This window comes from Pezoporus flaviventris, unplaced genomic scaffold, assembly GCF_033815535.1.
Source record: "Pezoporus flaviventris isolate CSIRO_AGI_PZ_B2104156 unplaced genomic scaffold, CSIRO_AGI_Pfla_v1 ptg000009l, whole genome shotgun sequence".
Classification (NCBI taxonomy): domain Eukaryota; kingdom Metazoa; phylum Chordata; class Aves; order Psittaciformes; family Psittacidae; genus Pezoporus; species Pezoporus flaviventris.
In genome coordinates this window covers 4,043,975-4,066,612 of record NW_026892557.1, presented here as the reverse complement: position 1 = coordinate 4,066,612, position 22,638 = coordinate 4,043,975, and the positions used below count along the sequence as shown (strand labels likewise).

At 49.5% G+C, this 22,638-nt stretch overlaps 1 protein-coding gene across 15 annotated transcripts in view; it reads left to right on the top strand.

Annotated features, from left to right (window-relative positions):
• CAMTA1 (calmodulin binding transcription activator 1) overlaps positions 1–22,638 on the top strand; it is a 288,481-nt gene that overhangs the window by 235,385 nt on the left and 30,458 nt on the right. For 12 of the 15 annotated variants that reach the window (XM_061450331.1, XM_061450332.1, XM_061450338.1 and 9 more), the window contains 4 exons: positions 5,640–5,780; positions 8,094–9,949; positions 12,450–12,576; positions 13,354–13,488. In XM_061450331.1, coding sequence (XP_061306315.1) covers positions 5,640–5,780; positions 8,094–9,949; positions 12,450–12,576; positions 13,354–13,488 — 2,259 coding nt within the window. Of the gene's footprint in view, positions 1–5,639; positions 5,781–8,093; positions 9,950–11,924; positions 12,041–12,449; positions 12,577–13,353; positions 13,489–18,229; positions 18,253–19,671; positions 20,244–22,638 lie in introns of those variants that run through there. The other 3 variants (XM_061450340.1, XM_061450343.1, XM_061450342.1) reach the window with 3 other exon arrangements.

The window sequence follows — 22,638 nt, the reverse complement described above, 5'->3', positions numbered from 1 at the left end:
TCACTTTCACTGATTGTGGTTGAGGTTTTGGGTTTGTAAACTTAAAGATCAGTTGCACAAAACTGCCACATGGGATGATTTTTACCGTTCCCCAACTTGTTTGCCAGAGCTACAAAGTGGAACTGAAGTTTGCCAGCTCAGCACCAACTGAGGGCCAGGCAAAAAGTGACTGAGTCTGTAAAAGAGTTTGGGTTTAGTAATGCAGGTGTCCAGTCTTGGACAGGTTCTGATACCCCAGTGGCCACTTGGACTTTGAGTACCTCCCATTCGCATCTGCTGCGGAGCCAGGATCAGCCACCTGCTCCATTCCCATCCTCTCTCCACAGTGCAGTCTTTCAACTGCAACTGGAGGTACCACAGTGAGATAATCCCAGCAGCTGAATCCGAGTGTTGACAGCAATCCAGTATGAGCCGGACTGTTGGCAGCGATGGGAACTAACTTGAGGAGAGTGAAACCAGTTTCCCCTGGAAGCTGGGTATTGAACCAGGTGCAGCAATGGCAGAACCTCTCTGAGGATGCCACGGGCACACCAGCCCTTGTGTTCTGTGCCTCCCCTCTTAGCATTCAGCTGTGCTAACAGTCAGACTGAGGCTGTGGCCTCTCTTCGTGGCGTCGCGCTGGGATGCTGTTAGGTTATAACCAGAGAGCCTGTGGTGCAGCCCTGAGGCCGGGAGGGGCTGGGAGGCCGGGAACGCTGGGCTTTCTCCTGTGCTAATGGAGATTTGTCTTTTTTCCCCCAAATCGCCCAAAGCGGGGCTTTTGTCGGAAAAAAAATGGGGGAAAAAGAACTCAAACACGGGATGCTCGTGCGCGGCCGCGGAGCCGGCGGGCGGCGGGACCTGCGCGCGTTCCTTATCCCATGGCGCCACCTGGCGGCGGCCGGGCAGGTGCCGGTCCCGGCGGGATGGAGGTGGCCGGGTGCCGATCCCGGAGGGATGGGGAGGGCAGGGACCGATGCTGGCAGGGTGACGGTGCCTGGTGTCGATCCCGGCGGGATGGCAGTGGATGGGAGCCGGTCCCAACGGGGTGACAATGGCTGCGTGCCGATTCAGGCAGGGTGGTGGTGGCTGGGTGTCCATCCCGACGGGATGGTGATGGCCAGGGTCTGATCCCGGCAGGGTGTCAGTGCCTGTGAGCTGCAGATGGAGAAGGGAGCTCCCACCGGTGGAGTAAAACTGGGGCTGGAGGAGCAGTTAGTACCTTGGTTGTTCCCTGTGGGCTGCCCAGTGTGGGACCGTTCCCTCTGTTCAGCTTCCAGCACCAGCGACACTGGAATGTGGTTGGGGCCAAACACCTTCCCCCCACCACACACAATTCCAGAACTCAACAGCTGGGCTTTTTAGCAAATCAGGCCAGATATTTGGATTCCTGTGGATGGGAATGGCCCAGCCGGCGGTGGCAGCTTTGTCCTGATTAATGTTATCAAAGGCAAGAACCCCCCCAGTGCAATTTGCTTTTCATTATAGGTTACTGCGTCGGTGGCGTAGGAGAATGGTTTGCCAGAGTTAGCTTCAGCTCTGGTCTTTCATGTGTGAGCAGCCTTGAACTTCGGGTGACTGTAAGTACAGATTGTGTTAGCTGTAGGTAAGAGCTGCAGAAGTCTCACTCCAGGCAGCTTCAGAAGAGTTGTGTCCCTCTGGTCCCCTCCAGGTAACTGAACCCTATGTACTCCCCACCTGTGCATCCCATGGCATCTGAGCAAACCTTTAAGGAAGGGCGTTATTTGGGAAGAAAGACTTGTCTGGAAAGAATGGTATAGAGTGAAGTGTCTGTATGAGTCCTTACGAAGGCATTAGAATTCAGGTAGTGTGATGCAGCAGTGGTGAATGTGCAGGGTGATCTTCCTACCCGCATCCCTGGCAGTGGGGCTAAGGAAGTCTGTCCTTCGTAACCAGTGATGAGTGGAGGTGGAGGGCTGGAAAAATCAAAGCTGAATTGCGTGAGGATGCAAAAGGATAAATCCAGTGGAAATCTCCTCCAGCCGAGCTGCGAAATCAGAACAAGGCCTTTACTTCTGTCAACACCAACGCAGTGAAAACTGAAGGGACAAGGCTGCCATTTCCAATTGACCATCACTATGGAAACAGCCTCCCGGTGTCAACAGTTGGTGGAGTGGGATGTAGGAAGAGAGGCGGCTGTCCTTAGCAGGGCAGTAGGACAAAGGACCAGTCAGTGCTTGTAGGTTTGTAAAGCAGCCAAGGGCAGGGCTGATGCAAGGGTTTGCACGGGGCCATCCGAGATGCAGCAAGAGGGAGAGGCAGACAGGAACCTGGCTGTGATTATTCCAATATTCCAGCTCTGTCGCTCCAGCCGAGTTACCTGGTTAATGTGGAGATGCCATCGTTGTTATTCAAAAGACAGGTCCTAACGTGTCAAAACAGGGCAGAGGAGCAGCGCACAGGGCATAGGGAATGGCTTCATTCTGTAGTGTACATATATGTGTTAAGAGCTTTGGAATAGAAACAGGAAGCCTAAACATGGATGAAGTTGCAAAGAGGGATGTCTGAGAGCATTCAGAAAGGGTGGAATGATCAGATTTAAATGTGAGGAAGTATTTTAGGGACAAGTTTTGCTTTGGGTGGAAGAAACCACAGAGAGGGAAATGGTCAGGATTATAGCCACTGATGGCGTTTGGTCTAGAGTGAAGGTGAGAAGCAATGTAGGCTTTAGGTGACGGGGAGAAGGAAGATCTCTACAAGACCTGGTAATTGTGGAAGACCCAAGTACCACCAGCAGGGACAGAAGGCAGAAATAGCCAGGGTGTTGTAAGAAACCTGGGCAATTGTATGGCTTTCCTTTGCCTTCTGAGCTGCCTTTTTGCTCATAATCCAGCTAGTTTTTCCTTCCCATGCTCCTGATGCTCAAAGTCCTGATAGCACTCATGAACAGGGACCAAGATCAGGTCATTTTAATCGCCTTCAAAAGGAAAGAAAGAGAAGAAAGGTGTGAGCCCGTGCTCACAGAAAGCGAGTAGAGCAGCATTAGCATTGTGAATCATGGACCTTGCTCCAGCCTCAGTTCTTCAAGCACCCAGTGAAAGAGCAGTAATTCTCCCCATCTCCACTGTGCAGAGGGTGCATGGCAAAAGGAATGCGTTGCTGCTGTAATGCAGCAGCTTTTAGACCCATTTGTGGTCTCACTGGAAGGGAACGTGTTGGAGCAGTTCACAGCTTTCATTTAAAATTATAAGGAAAAGCAGGAGGTGTCTGAACAGAAGCACATTAAAATACTTCCCAGAATTTCTGTTAAGCTTCAATTCCCCCCCCCCCCCCTTCTTTGTGTTCCTGCATTATGACTATATTTAATCAAACATAGTTCTACAGTAGTTTCACTTCTTGAACCACTAAGAAACAGGAAGAACGTGCGTATGCTTTTTATTAACCTTCCTTTCATAATGCACTTTCTTCCCTATAGAAATCTCCTTTCCTGCTGATTCATTATGTGTCAGGAAGCCAAGCGTGACATGTTAAAAGCCATCTTGATAGTATTTGGTATTCAGGACTAACAGCTCAGCAGCTCACAGGAGTTCTTCTTTCAAAGGGGGAGGGAGAAGATGTGCGTGTTGGATGTGCCAGGATAGTGGATAATTTGCATTAAGCATCCAGGCAGTCTATTTTTTTGCAATCTGTCACCCTCCACTGGCTTTTTATTTTATAACCTTTATAACATAAGGGGAACAGAAGCACTAAAAATACCTGCACCACGTGGACAGAAGCTGGAATTGGAGCCCTTTGGGATGAGCTGGAGCAAGGCTAGAGAAGACTTTCCTCAGCAGCAGTAGATCCACAGTGGGACTTTGTTATATGGGAAGCACCCGAAAATAATAGGCAAGGCACTCTAAGTATCCATCTATAAAGCTGTCTGTTATTGCTTAGCTTCCAGCTCACAGCTGGATTCCAACTTAGGAACCATCATCATGAATACACAAACCATGAGACATGACTCATGTACCAGACTTGCCCCCTGTAATACGCTGCTCATCGTGGGGTTTAGCAGCAGGAGGGTGCAAACTGTCAGAGTGCTGTAGATCAGCCTTTCTGTACCTAGCAGCATGTGTGCCAGCTCTTTCCTATAGCAAAGCACTGCTGAAGTAACCAGAAATAAGTTAATGCAAAGTTTCTCAGTAATAACTGCAGGCCAGTAACTTCCTATAGTGTAGCCAAAAGTATTCCAAATGCATGACTGCATTTTAATCTCACTGGCAATGTATTTTTTTCACCAGTGCTATTTGAGCATCACTTATTAGGAATAATATCACATGTGACAGAATAATGCTCCTAGAGCAATAAACCAAAAGGGAGCGGAGGTACTGAAGCAGTAAGCGTCTATAACCTTAAACTTAGACATAACAACAGGAACTGAGTGCTAAGAGAGAACTCAAAACTGTGAACATACAAGAAAGCAAAATCTGTTGGGTACGATAACAATAAATGTGGCTGTCAAGCAAGTACAGAGGGACTCATTACTAAGCTAACTGCAGCACTTTAAATAGTGATACGAGGAGGAATACTTGTAAATCTTATTTACCATTATTTCTGCAAGTTAATCCCAGAAAGCTGAAGTCTGTGGGACTTGTAACTTGGCTTTGGTGTATCCTGGTTAAGGATTTCAGAATATAACAGGCAAGGAGCCTGCTTTGATAGAGTGTGACAATGGAAGAAGCAGCTCTTCGGGCCTGAGCTGCCAGGCACAGGGACAGCTCGGAAGTGATGCTGCCATCAGCCATCACTTCCCAAAATCTGCAAGTGAGCTCTAATGCACACAAAGGATAAATAATACCTACATATAAATTGCTGAGAGAGACGTTAAAGGAGACAAAAGACGCTTCGAGTCAGTTATTATGGAGAAAACATTTTACAAATGCTTTTCCATTGTAAGTCAAGTTGAGAATATCGTTTTGTGAAGTTCTGCATCTAAAAATGCTGAGCGGGAGCCTTTATTCAATACGTGTGCATGCAGTTTAGCATTCTTATTTAAAGAGCTAATAGGCCAAGGGAGTCCCCAGGAGACCTGCAGTTTGCAGTGTGTTCTGCAGTGTTACCCCCTTGTCATCCAAGTCAGTGGAGGAACTTGCACAGTGTCTGCTAGTGACTCCCCAAAACTGAGTCAGTCTTCCCTGCTGCCAGCCAGGATCTGACAACGGAGACAAAAGGCAAAAGGTTTGTATTTGCTATTATACTGGCATATCTTTGGCTGCTGATTTTATTATAAAACTCATTTTGGTTTCATATTAGACAGGAAAGTATTCCAAAGTGCTCCTTGGAACAGTACTGGTTTACTTCAGTGAAACACAAGCGTTTTGTTGCCTTCAGGTTACATGCACTAGTCATAGTCCTTCCAATTAGTCAGCCTAGTTGGAGAGCCACCATTAACAGCAGACTGACATACAGCAAGATATTCTACTGAGGATTTTTTCCTCTGTATTTACTTAATCCAGGAACTGCATTTGGAAGCCTATAGATATCAGGGAGCAGAGAATAGTAAACCAATAACCATTACTGTGGCTTTTTATAGGTCTCCTTCAGTTCTGATACCAAGCAGCAGGACTGGGTTTCTGCTGTTCTTTTGCAGTGGCTTCTGATGGTCTCTGGCGTGGTTTTGAAGTTTCTGATGGGAGGTTTTACCATTCTTTTTGCAGTTCATGGCATTAAGTGGACATGCAGCAATGGAAACAGCAGTTCAGGGTTCTCGGTGGAACAGCTCGTGCAGCAGATCCTTGATAGTCACCAGACCAAACCGCAGCCTCGGACACACAACTGTCTCTGCACTGGTACCTTGGGTGAGTACCTTGGGAGGGCATAAAATGAGCACAGCTTAATCCAGACTTGGAGGAGGGTTTGTGGCGCTGGAGGGCTAAAAATGCTGTATCATGAAGCACTGAGACACAGTGAACTCAAAGGTGACAGAAGAAGTCTTGAGGCTAAAAAGATAGAGCTGGAACTCCTGGAAAATATATCACTACTTGTAACGTGCAAGTTCTGATAAATGCTCTCCATATGTGACCTGCTCAAAAAGCCATATATTCTTCTTCATCCTCAAATTTTGTTACCAAAGCCTCAGAACTTAATGTTCACCCTCTAAACTCCTTGCCCTGCAGCCCACTTTGCTGAAGACAGTGGGTACAAGTCATTGATTACAGGGCATTGCCAGGATGAGACAGGTTTTATTTAGGTACCATGAAAATACAGGAGGTTTCTTTCCTGGTAAAGAAGGTGGCTTTATTTTTAGTGAGACTACAACAGCAAGAAACAGCATCCTTAGTATTACCTTTATATGGAGAGTGGGAAGATGAGTGATTCGCTTTTCCAACTCATCTAGCCACACTCTCCTAGTACTTTGCTCAAGTAAAATACATGACATGTTAATTAGTCTTTAGCAAAATGTATAAAGAAAAGCTGTTAGTGCTTCAGAGGGGTTATTTTCTTATTTTTGGGGGCAGCTGCATTATATAGTCAAGGCTTAAGTAAGAATTATGACCTCTGAAGTACCTGGGTTTGGATTAAAATTCAACCCTTAAGGCTCAGCATTTGATCCAGGCTTGCAGATCTGAACATGAATCCTTTTATTCTTCCCTTTGATGTTTTGTCTTGTGCTAAGTCTACTGCATGCTTTTTAACATAACAGTAGCACTTTGTTTTGTAACGGCTTGCACATTGACACATACATCCCCAGTTCCTTACTGTCATCTGCAAAGGCAGCAGCATGAAAGCCTCTCCCTTGTTCCTGCTCATCTCTGTACCTAGGAGAATAGAGAGATTTAATATTGCATTTGGTCTCAAAAGCACTGTCCTGAACTACTTTAAGTGACCTGATTCAAATCTTGAGCACATAATAGAGAAGTTCCCTTCCAAGGGCAAGGAACAAAAGATTCAGCAAATTGCAGCAGCTACACAGAGGCTTTATGTTACCCAGAAGATGGCATTTATAATTGTAGCCATTAGCTATACGGAGGAGGTTTCTTTCCCCCTTTAGTCATTATACAGTACCATAATTAATGTTCTTACCTCATTCGAAGGAAAATGAATCAATTAAGGAAAGAAACATCAAAAATTCATGGGCTGTTCTTAAACAACCAAAGCAGTCCCTGCACCAGAGTTTGTGGCTCAGATGCCTTTGCAGGCAGAACTGTTTACTTCGTCCTGCCTGATTTCCAAGCTCCCAGGAGCTTGGGTGATGTCCATGTTCCGCTAGGCCAGTGAAGGCACCAGCTGGATCAATGCCATGGAGGGTTGTTTGCTGGTGACCTTTACTTGAGCATTCTTCAGCCACTCCAGAACTCATCCTGCGCTCTGCCTGTGACCTCTGGAAGTACAGAATGTTTATCTGTCAGCATATGAATGCCTTCGAACAAAAGAAATCCATTGCCTTCCTTATGGGAGGGAAAGCTTGCTTTGTGCTGGCTAATGTACTACTACTTTAATAATTTGATTGGCAGCTGTAATAGATACAGTGATGACAAGAGATAAGGCTCGCAATCTGGGCAGCAGGGTGATGCTAAGGACAGGAGCATGGTATGGCATCTGTCACCTCCAGGGTACCGGTCAGCATCCAGCCCGGGTTTGACAACGGGGGCTGGACATCAGCCAGTGTGAAGAGCTGAGCATCTTCATGCTGTGTCACAGAGGGCTGAGGTCTTGTCTGTGGTGCAGATGAAACGGGGCCTGCGAGGCAGAAACCCCCTGCCACAGCTGGCAGCAGCAGCCCTCGCTGTGCAGACTCTGTACTGACATTGGCCACGTTTAAAGAGCTTTGAAGCTCGCCACAGATGCTCGATCCTCTCCTGTTGTCTGATCAGGGCAGGGAGGAAGAGGTTGGGCGTTACGTGGGTGAGGGAACGAGTGCAGATGTGCCTGTTTCGGGGTTGTTGTCCTTGCATGCAATGGATCTATGCATTAGAGAGAAAGGGAGCTGTAAATCTGGCACTGGTGAGAAACTGTTTTATTTCTAAGGTGTATTTTCCATTCTCTGTGTGCTCACTCACTCTCACACGTGTATGTTCATAAGCACAGCTCTCCTGTGCTACAGCCGCGAGATACACAACTGGCTTAACTTTGTACTTACTGAGTGGCAATGTTGTTGTTCTCTGGCACAGGGGCAGGAAGCAGTGTGCATCACAAGTGTAACAGTGCCAAACACCGCATCATATCACCAAAGGTTGAACCAAGGACAGGTGGGTACAGCGCTCATTCAGAGGTACAAAATAACGATGTCTCTGAAGGCAAGAACGAGCACAGCCACGGCAAGGCCTCCAGCCGAGAGAAGAGGAATGGCAAAGTGGCGAAACCAGTGTTGCTCCATCAAAACAGCACTGAGGTTTCTTCCACCAACCAAGTGGAGGTCCCTGACACGACCCAGAATTCTCCGGTGTCCATCAGCAGTGGATTAAACAGTGACCCGGATATGGCGGATAGCCCGGCCGTCACTGGTGTGTCCAGTATGGCTGTAGCGTCAGTTATGGGAAGTTTGTCACAAAGTGCCACCGTATTTATGTCCGAAGTCACCAGTGAAGCTGTGTATACCATGTCACCCACCTCCGGCCCAAATCAACACCTTCTGTCCTCAGATGCAGCTGCACAAGGACTGGTACTTGCTGTGAGCTCAGATGGACACAAATTTGCTTTCCCAACCACTGGCAGTTCAGAGAGCTTGTCGATGCTACCCAGCACTGTCTCCGAAGAACTCGTGCTCTCCACAACTTTAGATGGAAACAGAAAAATTCCAGAAACCACCATGAATTTTGACCCAGACTGTTTTCTTAACAATCCCAAGCAAGGGCAGACTTATGGTGGAGGAGGTATGAAAAGTGACAGCATCAGTACAAACATAAGGCAGTCACCCACAACAGAACGCAGCTTCAACTTCAATACAACCCTCACGAAAGAAATTAAAACTGAGGACACATCTTTTGAACAACAGATGTCCAAAGAAGCATTCTCCTCCTCTTCTGCATCTAACACTCTCACCCTCACTACTGGTTCAGGTTTGCTTCCATCTGGAGGAGGTCTGAGCCCAAGTACCACCCTGGAGCAGATGGACTTCAGTGCCATTGACTCCAACAAGGACTATTCTTCCAGCTTCAATCAGACCGTCCAGAGCCCTCATGTTCATCAGACCCCTTCCCCCAGCTTCTTTCTGCAGGATGCCAGCAAACCTCTTCCCCTTGAGCAAAACACTCACAACAATTTGAATGACACAAGCGGCTCATTTGTGAACACGTTAGGAATCCCCAGTGTGAAGACAGAGTCCTCCTCCCAAACCACTTCCAACTGTAACGGCACAGTGGAAACCAGAATAGAGTCCACCTCTTCTCTCCAGCTCATGCAGTTCCAAGCAAACTTCCAGGCTATGACTGCAGAAGCTGAAGTTCCCATGGAGACCTCCCAGCAGGCAGAAGGGAATGAAAATCTACTTAAATCAGGGGATCTTCAAGCCTGCAGCACAGAACACTACTTGCAGCCTGAGGCCAACGGGGGTATTAGGAATGGCAACAATCTCCCTATTCTCCAAGGAAACATGGTACAAGGACTCTATCCTGTGGCCCATCCCAGCTTAAATAACTCCTCCAACATGGAGCTTAACTTGGACCACTTTGACATCTCCTTCAGCAACCAGTTTTCTGATCTAATTAATGATTTCATATCGGTAGAAGGTGGGAGCAATGCTCTCTATGGACATCAGCTGGTGTCAAGTGACAGTGCTGGACTGTCTCAGCCTGAAGACAGTAACAGAGCAACCTACAACCAGGCTGAAATGTGCATTCCTTGCTGCAGTCCTCAGCAAGCCAACATGCAGCTCAGCAGCACAGAGAACGGAGCCAGCACCATGGCGTACATGCATGTGGCTGAGGTGGTCTCAGCAGCCGCGGCACAAGGCACTTTGGGGTTGCTACAGCAGAGTGGGCGCTTGTTCATGGTGACAGATTACTCACCAGAATGGTCTTACCCTGAGGTAAGTCCAGGGCTTTTACTCCTTAGCATTTACTGCCTGATCTTTCATTGCTTTGTTAATAAGGGCTCCCAAGACCTGGTTTGTTAAAGCTTTGACAAGGCTTGTAAAATACTTCTCTTAGGAGTCAGAGCATCCGAGGCCATTTCCATGTCTGAGTGTACATTTAATTAAGTACTTCATTACCCTGACAGGCCCTTTCTTCACTTAGGAAGCATCCAAACACAAATGTTTTCTTTCATTGTAAAGCAAAGTGTGTCCCAGGTGATGGCTTCATGGTGCTACCTAGCCACATTAGAGCAGCAGAGTTTGCAGACTGGAGCTAATCCTTAAACCTGGCTCTGATGCTCTTAGAATAATTCCTGACCTGCACTGCCTTGATGAGTTAAGCATTTACCTTCATCCCAAATTCACTTGCATGCACCACAGTTAAAACGGAAGCAGCACAGACTTGAGCCAGAAATGGACAGGCAGGTTGCTTTGAATGAGAAAAGTGGTCCTTTGTGGTTTTGTAAGCCCAGCCTTGAAGCACTGTTGTATCCCTTACCTTCAGAGGTGTCTAATAACTGCTCAGGAAAAGATCTAGAACACCCCAATTATCAGTCCTGTGATGCCACCCCCAGTGAGCGTGCATCTGACACCACTGCATTGCAAGTTTGCCAGTAGGCGAGGCAGCAGAATATGCAGTAATAAGCAGAGGAGGTGGCTTCACCTTCAGCTGAATGATGCCGTGACAGCTCCGGGAGCACGGTGTGAGGTGATGAGGTGGTATTCAGCAGCTCTAAGAGTTCACATACTCTGCAGTCTCAAACTTGGTGTGAAAACGTGGGTGTTCACTCTGTAGATGGGAAGAAAGGCTGTCAGCATGCAGGAATGGCTGATGGGCACTGGCAAAAAGCCTCCTGCAGGAGTTTCTGCCCTCCGTTTAGTTGATCTCTCCAACAAGTCCTTTGTGCACAGGCGCACGCACTGTGGGCAGCTGAAGGCATCCAGAGTTACACAAGCTGAAGCGGCAGCGCTGTGCAGTCACTACCAGGGTTACCATACCGACTGTTTAACGTGCAGCAGTAATGTGGTGGTGGCTTCTTTAGCAACAGAACCCAGCTAGGCTTCACTTGGAAGCAGTGTGCTGGGGGCATTGGGCTGTGCTGGGCTCTGGCACTGCTTCTGCCGTACCTGTTTGCTGACTCTTGCTTGCGTGTAAGGTCCCAAAACTCAACGGGGAAAACCCAACAGCCTCCGTGGTGCAAACCTGCCTTTTTTGCTGCTACCATGGAAACGCGGTTGTTTCCCATCGCTGCTGCTGAGCTGCTGTCCTCCCGCGGAGCTGGCTCCGTGTCACGCACACCGCAAGGACTGATCCGTCTGCACCGCCGCCCCACCGCGTCTTCAGAGCCAGCGCAGCCCCGGGGCCGCTTCTTTGGCTGTGGCGGGGGGGTCGCTCCCGGAGCTTCGGTTTGGTTTGGAGCAGTGCCCGGCTGTTGTGCTCGGCCAGGGGCAGACGAGCGGCCACAAGGAGCTCCCCAGCCGGGTTCCTGCACTCGCCCAGGCTCGGGGTGACTTCGGTTTCTCCCCGCGCCGCAACCTCCGGGGCCGTCCCCCGGCTCCCGCCGCGGTGGATCCGTCCCCCGCGCTCCCGCCGGCGGCCGCCCGAGGGCAGCACGGCCGCGGGGAAGGCCACGGCAGGACCGGGGCCGCCCCGCTGGCGGCCTCTGGCCCGGCCTCACCTCAGCGCGGCCGCTGGCAGCGCGCCGGGCCCCGCAGGCGTCCGGGAGCGGAGAGGCGGCCGCTGGAGGCCATGAGCCTGACACAGCCCTGTCAGGGCAAGGACCGGGAGAGGCCTGGGCGGGCTCCGGGCGAAGGAGCCTCCCTGCAAGCACAGCCTGGCCCTGGGCCGTGCTGCCCGGGTTCCCGGTACCCTGAGAAGCACAGGCTGTGTGGCGGCTGGTTTAGCCGAGCTCTTCCTGCATCACGGCCTGTTGGATCCGTGGTCCGGTGATGGCAGGCGCGAGGCTGTGGTTGACAAGCGGCATTTTTCAGTGTCCGGGAGGCGAGCGCGGAGCCTGCGCCAGCAGCAGCCGTGGTGGGCATGAGGTGGGGATGGGGCACGCAGGAGCTGCCTGGCGGGAGGGAGGCCTGGCTTGCAGCCTTGGTGAGGTTTGGCATCGTTGGTCGCGTTCCCTGAGGGGTCCCGGTGCTGGCAAGTGACAAAAGAAAAGCAGTGAGGGTCACACTGGCAAGGCGCGCACACACTGACTTGAGTGTCTGGGCAGGAGTGGGGAACAGAGCAAGTGAAGGGAAGCAGAGGTGCTCCACTGTGCAATACTGTTTGCATTTCTCATGGTGGGAGACTGGGGCATCAGTGGTGACCAGTGCCAAGGATCTGTGTTAGTTTGGCACTTCTGTTAGCCCTCGTGATGCTGTTTGTCATCCAGGCATTTGCAGACTCCTTTTGGGATGACTTCTTCTGTAATGCTTTTCTTTTCCCCTCTTTTCCTCACAGGGAGGAGTAAAAGTCCTCATTACTGGTCCATGGCAGGAAGCCAGCAATAATTACAGCTGTCTGTTTGATCAGATCTCAGTGCCTGCATCTTTAATTCAGCCAGGGGTACTGCGCTGCTACTGCCCAGGTAAGGAACGCCTCTCTCCTAAAACTGCTGGTTTCAGAGCAAGTTCATAGCCTAATGGTGTCATGTGTATGTGTTGAGTAAACTGCTGGACCCATTGTGAAAGGACAGTGCATAAACATCAAGAAGTTTTTCCTTTTTCTTTGACCTGTTTAATGTGAGAACAGCAATTTAGGACCAGAACACATCACAAGAAATCTTGTTTAGGAGTTCTGAATGAGCTTTAAAAATAGTGACTTAAAATAATTTCAAATAATTCTAAGCATTTCTTTAGTTTTGAAGTAGCAGATTAAAGAGCAGCTTTTAGTCAGGGGCATGCTCACTGCTCTGCTGACTCTTTGTCTATATCCTGCACTTTGTCCTTGATGCTTACAGGATGAGAACATCTCCAGCCTCTCTGCAGAGACTTTCAGTAGTGCTGGCCCTAAGCATATGACTTCAAGCATATGCAGAATAACTTAGCTTCATTGTTAGGCCCCAGCTTCCCACTGGAAATGCAGTGAGGCTGGTTAATCTCCGGGAGCGTGCGATTCCGCCTCCTGGCAAAACAACCCATTAGCTGACTCTTAAGCTTACAACCTTCATGTTTGAAAATACAGATTGTCATTTGGACTCCTTCAGTTGTCTAGTCACACAAATATTGTCAAACGCCCCCTCTCCTCTCATTGCATCTGTTCCCAGCCTGACGCTTGGCACATTTGGAGATCCATAGGATAATTCCTAGCCATGCATTTCTCTGCGAGGAGGGCTCTTGTCTTACCACATGCGCTTTCCTTTTAGCTCATGACACTGGGCTTGTGACTTTGCAAGTTGCCTTCAACAATCAGATCATCTCCAATTCTGTGGTGTTTGAATATAAAGCCAGAGCTCTGCCAACCCTGCCTTCCTCCCAGCATGACTGGCTGTCCTTGGATGGTAAGAAGCATGCAATATTCTTTAACAAAGCTCACTGAATGGTAGGAATGTGAATGAAAGGAGCAGCTCCTGGTGTGGCCGAGGGATGTTTGTGCTGTGGGGAGGGGCTATTGCATGTAATCAAAGATCTCTTGCAGAAATTTCTTATTGGTTCTTTTGATGTGAACAAAAAGTGGCAGCATTTGATGGGAAGGAGACAAAGGGGTGCTTTCCTTGTCTGAACAGAAAGCTGATTGTTTCCCCAAAACAGGGGTTACCCAGTTGAAGCCAAGCAGTTGGCAGAAGAATCCATGTTCTCAGGTACCTAAATGTTGGACCGAGGGATGGAAACATAGGCTCTGGATTTATATGGCAGCTTTGTGCATGCGAGTTTCAGGTTCAGGTTTACCTGGTCACCATGTGCTCCCAAAACCCTTTTATAAAGGAGCAGGCTGAGAAGGATGTCGGAGAACTTAGGAGCCTGAAACATTCATTTACCTTCCTGAGTGTGACTGCTAGAGAGGTGCAGCTTCCAACTCAGACCAAGGAGATGCAGGGAAGGAGCTGGCTTGTGTGACAAGCTGGGAAAGGACACTGCTTTCATCTTTCTTCATCAGAGAGAGTCAGCGGCAGGGCACTGCATTTTGTGCAGTCTTGACAAGGTCCCAGCACTCCTGCTTGGTGTGAGCATTTTGTTTTCTCTGCTAAATGCAGGAGACAAATATGGGAAGGTCAGGTCCTTAGTCTTCACAGATTTCATAGCTGAGAAATGAATACTGATGTTACAAAGTGTTGCAGAAAAGGAGTCACAGGAGTAGTTGTTTGCACAGGGCCATACTGAAGGCAAAACAAATGATGAGCTAATACACTGATGCAGTTTGTTCCCCAGTCAATTAACCTCATCCTATTTTGCCTGTCAGCTGCAAACATGGTAACTGTAATACAACAACACATGCTTTGGGAAATCTACCGTGGATATTACTTCTGATACCAGCTTAATGTCTTCAAAATATTGCTATCATTACCAAGATTTTAAGCATATGTTACTGTGTTGTTGTTGTTATTTTATACCTTTGATTGACATGGCAAATACTTCAAACTGTTTTACTGGAGAAATGTTGAACAGTTTCTAAGTCAGGCCACCTACATGTCAGCGTAGGCAGGGGGTGTTTGAAGGGGTTTGGGTGGGCTCCCTCGTTCTGTCTGGCAAGCCCTGACAGGAAGAGCTTTCTTCATTAAACTATGCACTGGAAGCTTTCTCCATACCATAGCTGTTGTGAGCCTAGGGACTGAGGACACAATGCTGCCATTGAGCATGCACAGTTCATCTGTAAAACGTGAGCGCCATGGGCAGCTGAGGAGGAGCCATTCCTGGCTGGGTTCTGGCAGATTCTGATGTGTATGCATGCACAGCCTGAGCTGGGAGACAACTGGGGGGGGGAGAATAATAAGAAAATAGGGTTTCCCTCATAGTAGCACCAGACATTACTCCAGTGGCACAGAACCTGTATCTTCAGTTGTTCAAGGTTATCCACTAATATTAGCAGCAGACTGATGCATCCTTCCCTGGCTCCCCCCCTCCCTGTAACGTAACAGAATGCAAACGTGTTGTTTGTCTCTGCTTTCTGATCTGTAGCTGCTGCGTTTCTCATGTCACATACAAGAGAGACAAATTGAGGTGTTTGGGGGGGCACAGCTTCTGATGTTCATAGACAGGAGCAGAACAGAGACAGATCCCTGTGGTTATTGCAGAGTAAAGAGAGGTTCGTGACTTGGCTATAGAGGCATACTTGCAAACAGAAATAGAAATAGCTCTTAAAAAGGAAGTGCTTATAATCATGTTCAGCATCAAAATTGAGTTTGCTTGACTTCTGAGTATCCTAAGAGTCTGCAGGTGCTTTTCATCTGCCGCTGAGGCTGCACACAGCATGTGAACTACAGCTGATACTGATGGGATGGAGATTGATATTCAGCTGTTAGCAGTCCCTGCAGCGAGCATGCAAAGCAGATAGGTTTTAAAACCCTTGTTTAACAGCTCCCTCAGTGCTGGTGAATTCGGAGGAGCTGCAGAAGGTGGCTGTGAGTGCTGTCTGTGGTGTTCCTGCAGTTTGTCTGGGTTAGCAGGCGAGCTCTCACAATTAGAGATTGTTATGATGTGGTGATGGTGGAAGGGAGGGGGACTGCAGCAGAGAACAAACTAGGGCATTGCTAACATGGAGGGCTAAAAAAAAAAGTAAAAGGACCGCTGCATTGCAGAGGGCCTTCGGGGAGAAAGTCTGAATAGTTATACTAACCATGCCTTATCAGAAGCCTCTGCCTTGATGCACTGTGTTCCAAAGGGAGCACATTACACTGTAATTTAAAGGACCAGCAACATCTTTCTGTTTATTCTTAGAGAACAAATGTTAGCTTAGCTAGCTAAGGTGTAAGCTAATGTGAGTTGATTCTATCAATAGAATATATGTGCAAACCGCTGTCTTCTCTGTTTACTTCAATTGCCCTGATTCAGATCCTTGCCCTACTGCCTGTTACATGGTCTTGAGGGAATGTTTTCAAGGAATATTTGTAGTACCAAAATATTGACTGGAATTTTCAAATTGCCTGTAATTCACTCAGTGGAACACCTTGAGTTCCTTTGCAGTCCACTGTTAAAACACAGTGAATGATTCCAGCTAGTACGGCCACTGCAAGGGAAGCAGGTTTAACAGTCAGCTCTACCCCAGGAACAGCAAACTAAAAGAATTAGCAATTTCCATCTCCCTTACATTTAGACAAATATTTGTCATCCACAATCCCTTTAAAATAAAGGTAGAGACATCCCATATGTGAACTGTATATTTCTGGTTATATTAAGACAAATTAATCTGCTGCTTTTGTTCAGTTCTGCAGATAACTGAAAACCTTCAGTCTCTGTTTCTTTCCTTTGGAGGCAAATCTTTAGCTGCCTGTCCATGTCCAGTTCACAGCATATAGTAGCTTTGATTTCTCTGCAAGCTCCTCTTGGGAATTTACTGTCCAGTTACAGGACCTGTGTAGTTGTTATGTGCCTTTGCAGCAGCAGGCTGTGCTACACAGGCTGTACCACAAAGCCAGACAGTTGTAGCTCAGTCATGAAAGGATATGGCATAAACAAAGCCAATAAATAAAATAGATGTGTACATACAATTGCCACTGTCGGGGATGGATGGCTCCCAGTTAATGCTAAGGTAGTAGGCACATATCACAGCCCTCTAGAAGTTTCCAGATTTTAACAAAGATGGATTAGCAAAGAAGCATCAGAAACCAGGTGTGCAAAACCATAGCTCCACAGTGACCATAGGAAGAAGTGAGCACAAACTTTCTTGCATGCTGAGCAGCTCCCAGTGCAGGCTCAGAGCTCATGGGAATGCCATGAAATCCGGGCATGTACCTGTGCAGTGTTGCAGCGGGATCTGTTTCCACCTTGGTACAATGGGAATTGTGTTTCCCAGAATCATAGACTCAACCAGGTTGGAAAAGACCTTTAAGATCATCAAGTCCAACATTTACCCCAGGACTGCCAAGTCTACCACTAACCCATGTCACTTGCTGGTTTTACTGCACTTCAAAGTGCTGAGCTTGGGTCAATGATAAAATCCCACCTTTCTGAGCACAGACAAAGTATTGGCCATTGGGACCAGAGAGCAGTACTGCAAGCAGCTGTCAAGTGTTGGGGAGACCATATCCCTCTATGCCTCCTGTATCAGGCCAAGTGAAGAAATGTACAGAGAAGGAGTTTTAGGGGGCAGCACTTTGGGTGGTCATCCTCTGGAGGACTTCTTTCTTATTCAGTGTCTATACTGTGCTCTAAAGGATAGTGCACCCTTTTCTGAACTGTACATAGCCACACTTGGTTTACTCTGTTTTCCCTTATTTTACCGCACAGATGAGATAGATCTTTTGCAAGTGGACAGTGGACACCAGTTGCTGATGTTCTTGCAGTTTTGTTCTAGTTAGTTAGAATACTAATGTTCTTTCCTTTCAAAGAAAGCCTTTCTTTTCCCAAAGGAAGCACTCCCACGTGATCCTGATCTCCTGTGATAAACTTGGCAGCCTCTTTTTTCTCTATGAAGCTGAAAGTTTTCAGAAGCTATCGTGTGTTTCCATAGCCATTTGACATGTCTGCACAGAGGTTCTCTTAGAACAAAAATCAGACGAGTGCCCTTCTGACCTGAAGGACCAGAGATCTTCTAGTGACAGATGTGTAACAAATTAGAAAGGCCTTTTAGTACAGATTTCCAGTGGGAAGCACATATGTTTGCCCTCTACTGAAGCCTTTGCTGCTTTTAAACAGCATCTGTAGAGATGACATTTCCTTGGCATGGGACATAACCACAAATCCCAGGGAGACTGGTGCAAGTGCTCCTTGGCATTACTGTTACACAAATGCAGGAAAGAGGTTCAGGAGGAGCAAGTGCTGCCACAGGGAGTCCAAACAAGAACTTAAAATACATGGGCAGACAACGTGTAAACTGGTGAGTCAGGCGTGTATGGGATGGACAAGGGTGTGACTGGTACTGAATGTAAGTGCTGCTGACGCAAGAGAGCATGACAGGCAGCCTTTCAGCTACTCTTTGCTTCTCAGTTCAAGATCTGGCTGTCTTTCCCAGCTGGGGTGTTGGGTGGCTCGCTTGCGTTAGCATGCCGTGGCCGTACCTGTGGCACCCAAGCTCTTGTTCTGGCGTGCTGGAGGTGGATGGGGCACATGGGTTCAGGTTGTCTGAGACAGTACAGTGTGTGCTGCTGGAGGCATTCCGCGTTTCACAGGTATGTGATTCCTGCAGTGCCAGATGGTGGATGTTCATTACCAAAATCCACAGCGGAGGTGGGACTGGGTGCCCTTTTTGGCATGAGGTGATGATACACAGACAACACAGTGCTGTAAGAGAGATGTGTTCAGTATCGGTGAGGTCCTTAGAGATGTTTCCATAAGAGGAAGGAAGGAGTTTGTGAGCAGTAGTGACGAGTATCACTCCTCTTCCCCTCTGGGTAGAGGTGACTGGATGCTTAACTTTACATCTTGGATTTTACCATAAAAATTATATATTTGGGTTTCCTCAGGAGGAGAGATGAAAGTTCTGTGCTGTGTTACGGGGCTCACTAGGATGAGTGAGCCTTGGTAGAGGACATGCTTGCTCCTTACTAAGAACTACACTATGAACTTTAAGTGTTTCATTCATCCTCTTTCTTCTTTACTGACTCCTGACTTTGTGGAGGCTTTGGCTGTTCTGTTTATATCCCTGTGGAGATTTGTTTGGGTTTTTGCTTTCACAACGGATCCTTAAGGACAGGATGCTCTGCTGCCTGTCTTCTGTTGCTTTGAGGGCATATCCAGACCGTCCTTTCTATTTTGGCTCTGTTGTGCCTCAAGTGAGGAGCGTTTCATTTTATGCTTTGGCTGTTGTCTTCCGAGCCAGCCTGACTTCCAGGTCCCACCCCCGCTGCCTCGGGAAAGCCTGTGCTTGCTCGGAGCTGCATAGGGACCGCGCTCCGTGCGGGGGCCTGCAGTTCCTCCTGGGTCGGAGTGGCTGCACAGGCGGCCCCTGGAGCTGCGTGTCGGGGCTCAGCGCTCGGGAGCGTCCTTGTTTGCGGTGCAGCGGGATGGGAACCGCGGGGGCACGTGCTCCGGAGCCGCCCTGGAGGCGGGAGGGCGCGGGAGGCCAGGCCGGGCCCGCCCGGTGCCCGCCCGGTGCCCGCAGGGGCGGCTCCGGCTCCTCCTGGCCTAGGGCGCCCGTTTGTAAACACGGCAGCGGCCGCCAATGGGGGACCGGTGACGTCACCGCGCGGGGCGGGGCCCGGCGGCCGGCGGCGGCGGAGGGGAGCGGCGCGGAGCGGGGCAGGGCCGCCCGCCCGCCCGGCCTCGCCGGCACAGACAATGGAAGGCGGCGGCCGCAGCCGCCTCCCACCGCCCGCGGCCGTACCGGGCCGCTGCTGAGCGCCGGGGCGGGGAGGCCAGGCCGTGGGACGGGGCTGCGATCCCGCTATGGCGGCGCCGGGCGGCCCCGGCGTGGGCTGAGGGCGGTGGCGGGACACAGCACCCCCGAGGCAAGCCTGAGGCGAAGCGCCCAGCGGCGGGGTCTCGGGGCTGCACTCACACCCCCGCTCTAGGCGCCCCGAGCCCGGTGAAGTGCCGCAGCTCGGGCCGGTACCGCTGCCTACGGGTTGCGAGAGGGCGTCGGGCGCGGCGATGCGCCCTGGGGCGCGCCCGGGGTAACCGACACCCAGCCCCTCGCCTGCGCCGCCGCACGGGACACCGGTGCCTTTGTTGGCCGCCCGCTGCCGCGGGGCTCGCCCGCAGGCTCCAGCGCGGGTCCGTCCGTCCGTGATCGCCCGGGGCTCTGGGGCAGCGGCCGCCCGTGGCTGGAGAGGGGTGGCCCGTCTCCGCGCAGAGGCTCCCGCGTCCCCCCGTGCTGGACCGTGCCGGAGCCCTTCGGTCCTGCGAGGCCGCCCCGCGGCTCCAGCCCCCGGGCGCTTGCGTGCCGCGCCATGCTCGCAGCCGCTGAATCTCACTCGGCGTCGTCTTCCGCTGCGAACGGCCGGACTCTCCCTCTTCCGAAACATGCCGGCGAGCGCTAGCCGGAGCGGGCAGCGCTGAGCCTCCCGCCCGCGCCGCGGTAGGGCGGAGGAGCTCCAGCCGGCTGCGAGGATGCCACAGACGACAGCCAGGTCCGTGCGGGAGCCCGCTCTGTCCGCCCCTGCCGCAGGGTCTGCACCAGATGCTGGCTGGAGCCTCCACTGATGCCTTTGTAGACTCCCAGGTCAGTCCTGTGGTGCCAGATGTGGTTGGTTTATGTCCCGGGAAGCAGGTAGAGGTACTGCAGAGGGGTCCGAGACCCCCGTCCTATGCAGGTGGCTGTGCAGATGTGCCAAAGTACTGCTTTCAGTAAGTATTATAGGGCGATGTGTTGTGCAGTATTTGAATTTAAATCTGCATGCTTCTGTGTTGTCCAGCACCCTGCTGTACTTAGAACGTAAACGCGCGCCTTTTCCAGCTCACTGTTCCTCCCACTTCTCCCTGTGCCTCCAGCTGTGGGATGTGGTTGCATTTCCATCTACTTGCCCTCCCTTGTTGGTCCCCAGCCCTTCCAGAGGGTTGTTAGGATGCAAGTTCAGAGTTATGACAGCACTTTTATTGTAGTATCACGCGTGCATTCTCAACTCTCTAGCTTCCAGTCTCGTATTCTGTGTTGCTACAGTGTAGGATGAGGTCAGCAGCCCAAACCTTCCCTGGGGAGCATAGGGATGCTTGAAGCACACACCTTCTGTATACCTTGCAAAGCTTGTTTTGCAGGGTGCTTCATCAAAAAGAGTGGGACATGAAGGGGATGTCAGGAAAGGATGTAGGCCACTCCCAGTTTAGAGATGGGGTAAACATGAGTGATGTCTGTCTGAAAGCTTCCGGTAACGGAGACCTTGATCTCTTTTGCTGACCTGTTCTAGTGCTTCACAGCTTTGTCATTTGCAGCAGTTCTTGTTCATCTAATTTTGCAGCAAATAGAAGCTATTTTAGAGCATTCTGCTTGTAAGTCAGTGATTCCTGAATATTTTGATGCTGGAGTTCACAGTTTTTGTGAGAGGGAGTCTCTGTGAGCAGTGGGCAGGTGAGCAGCAGCACGGCACGTCCTCCTAGGTTGTTGCTCTTCACATACATCCACAAGCACATCTTTCGTAGTTGGTACCTGTGGGAAAGTACAGCCAATTTCTGACCTGGGGTGCAGAGAGTGACCTTAGGCAACTGTTTTTATACAAATTGCTAGATAACACAAGAAGTGTTGTCTTGTCTTCCCTGCTTAAAATGCATCAAGGCTTGCCTGAAATCTCCCCTGGTTTGCTTAAGTAGCTGTTTCTGGATAGTATGGAGATCTTGCTGTCCCTAAGCTGTGGGGAAGAGAAGGCTCAAATGAAAAGGCAGCAAGTGCTTTTCAGTGTTGGTACAGAGACTGTCACTTGGGAAGAAGTCAGCCTGAGCTACCCTCATTCTCCTCTTCTCTAGTAATGGCATGATGAAAGTAGGGAAGGATCATCTTTGGAGAGAACACTGACTGCTGGGAATGACAGGGAGGAACAGAGGAGTCCCAGATGGCATGTGAGTAATAGGTGAAGTCCTACAGCTTTGGAAGAACTATGGGAAAAGTGTGGCCAGTCAGAAGGCTTGCCCTGGTAGGTGGATTAATGGCTTAAAATCAGAGACAGTGGATGTGCAGGTCTGAACTAGTTCATTATTCCTGCCCATGCCCAGTAGTGTTTGTTTCTTCTTTGACACACAGACTTCCTTCAGCTGTCACTTAGGTTCACAGAGTGAATACAGTGTTTTCCTCATCTTGTGCCTTAGTTGTTGTGGCATTTCTCAGTAACCAGGAGGCTTGGAAGTGACCTGCCTCACTGGCACAGGTATGTATTTGTCTTAGAATACTAAGGAAAAAGGCAGAGTGCTTCCATTTGCTGGTAGAGACTGACCTCTAATATCTCACTGCTAAACGGAGCTTTTTGTAAGATGCATTGAGGTTGCCACAGCAGTTTCATTTCAGAAATATGTATTCCTGCAATGATGACACCTCAGGAATAAGAACTAAACCACATCAGATTGATACTGCAGCCTGAAAGGTGTTCAGGGTTTTTACTGTAGGAGAGAACTGAGCAGGATTTTTATAGGCAAGTGACAGATGATTTATAAAATAGGAGCAGCACAGTGGCACTCGGGAAGGGATGTGTCCTTAGACTGCTTCCATCCCCACCCACAGCTTGCACTGGATGAGAAAAGATGATGTGTCTGACTTGCTCTGCAGAACAGCAAGATGTCTTTGCACTGCAGGGGTTTTTTACGGTGCTCAGCTGTTGCACTTGTTAGATCCAGTCTGTGTGTGCTCATGGAGTGAATCTATAACACAGGCACTGCTGTTAAACTGCACGTGCTGAGAAGCCAGTGCCCTCAGAGTGGCTTCCTATCTTCGGAGTATTTAAGCACAGTACTTAGGGACACATGTGGATGCAGTTCTCACACACTAGCATTAGTTCAGTGGTTAGAAGTCTGTGGGGAAGTAATTATTTCCTGTACAGATAATGCCCCTATGGAATGTGCAGGAAAGCATGCACCTCATCCTTTAATCCATCCTAATACTGTTTGTTATTAGATTGTGCAGCATGGCCAAAACC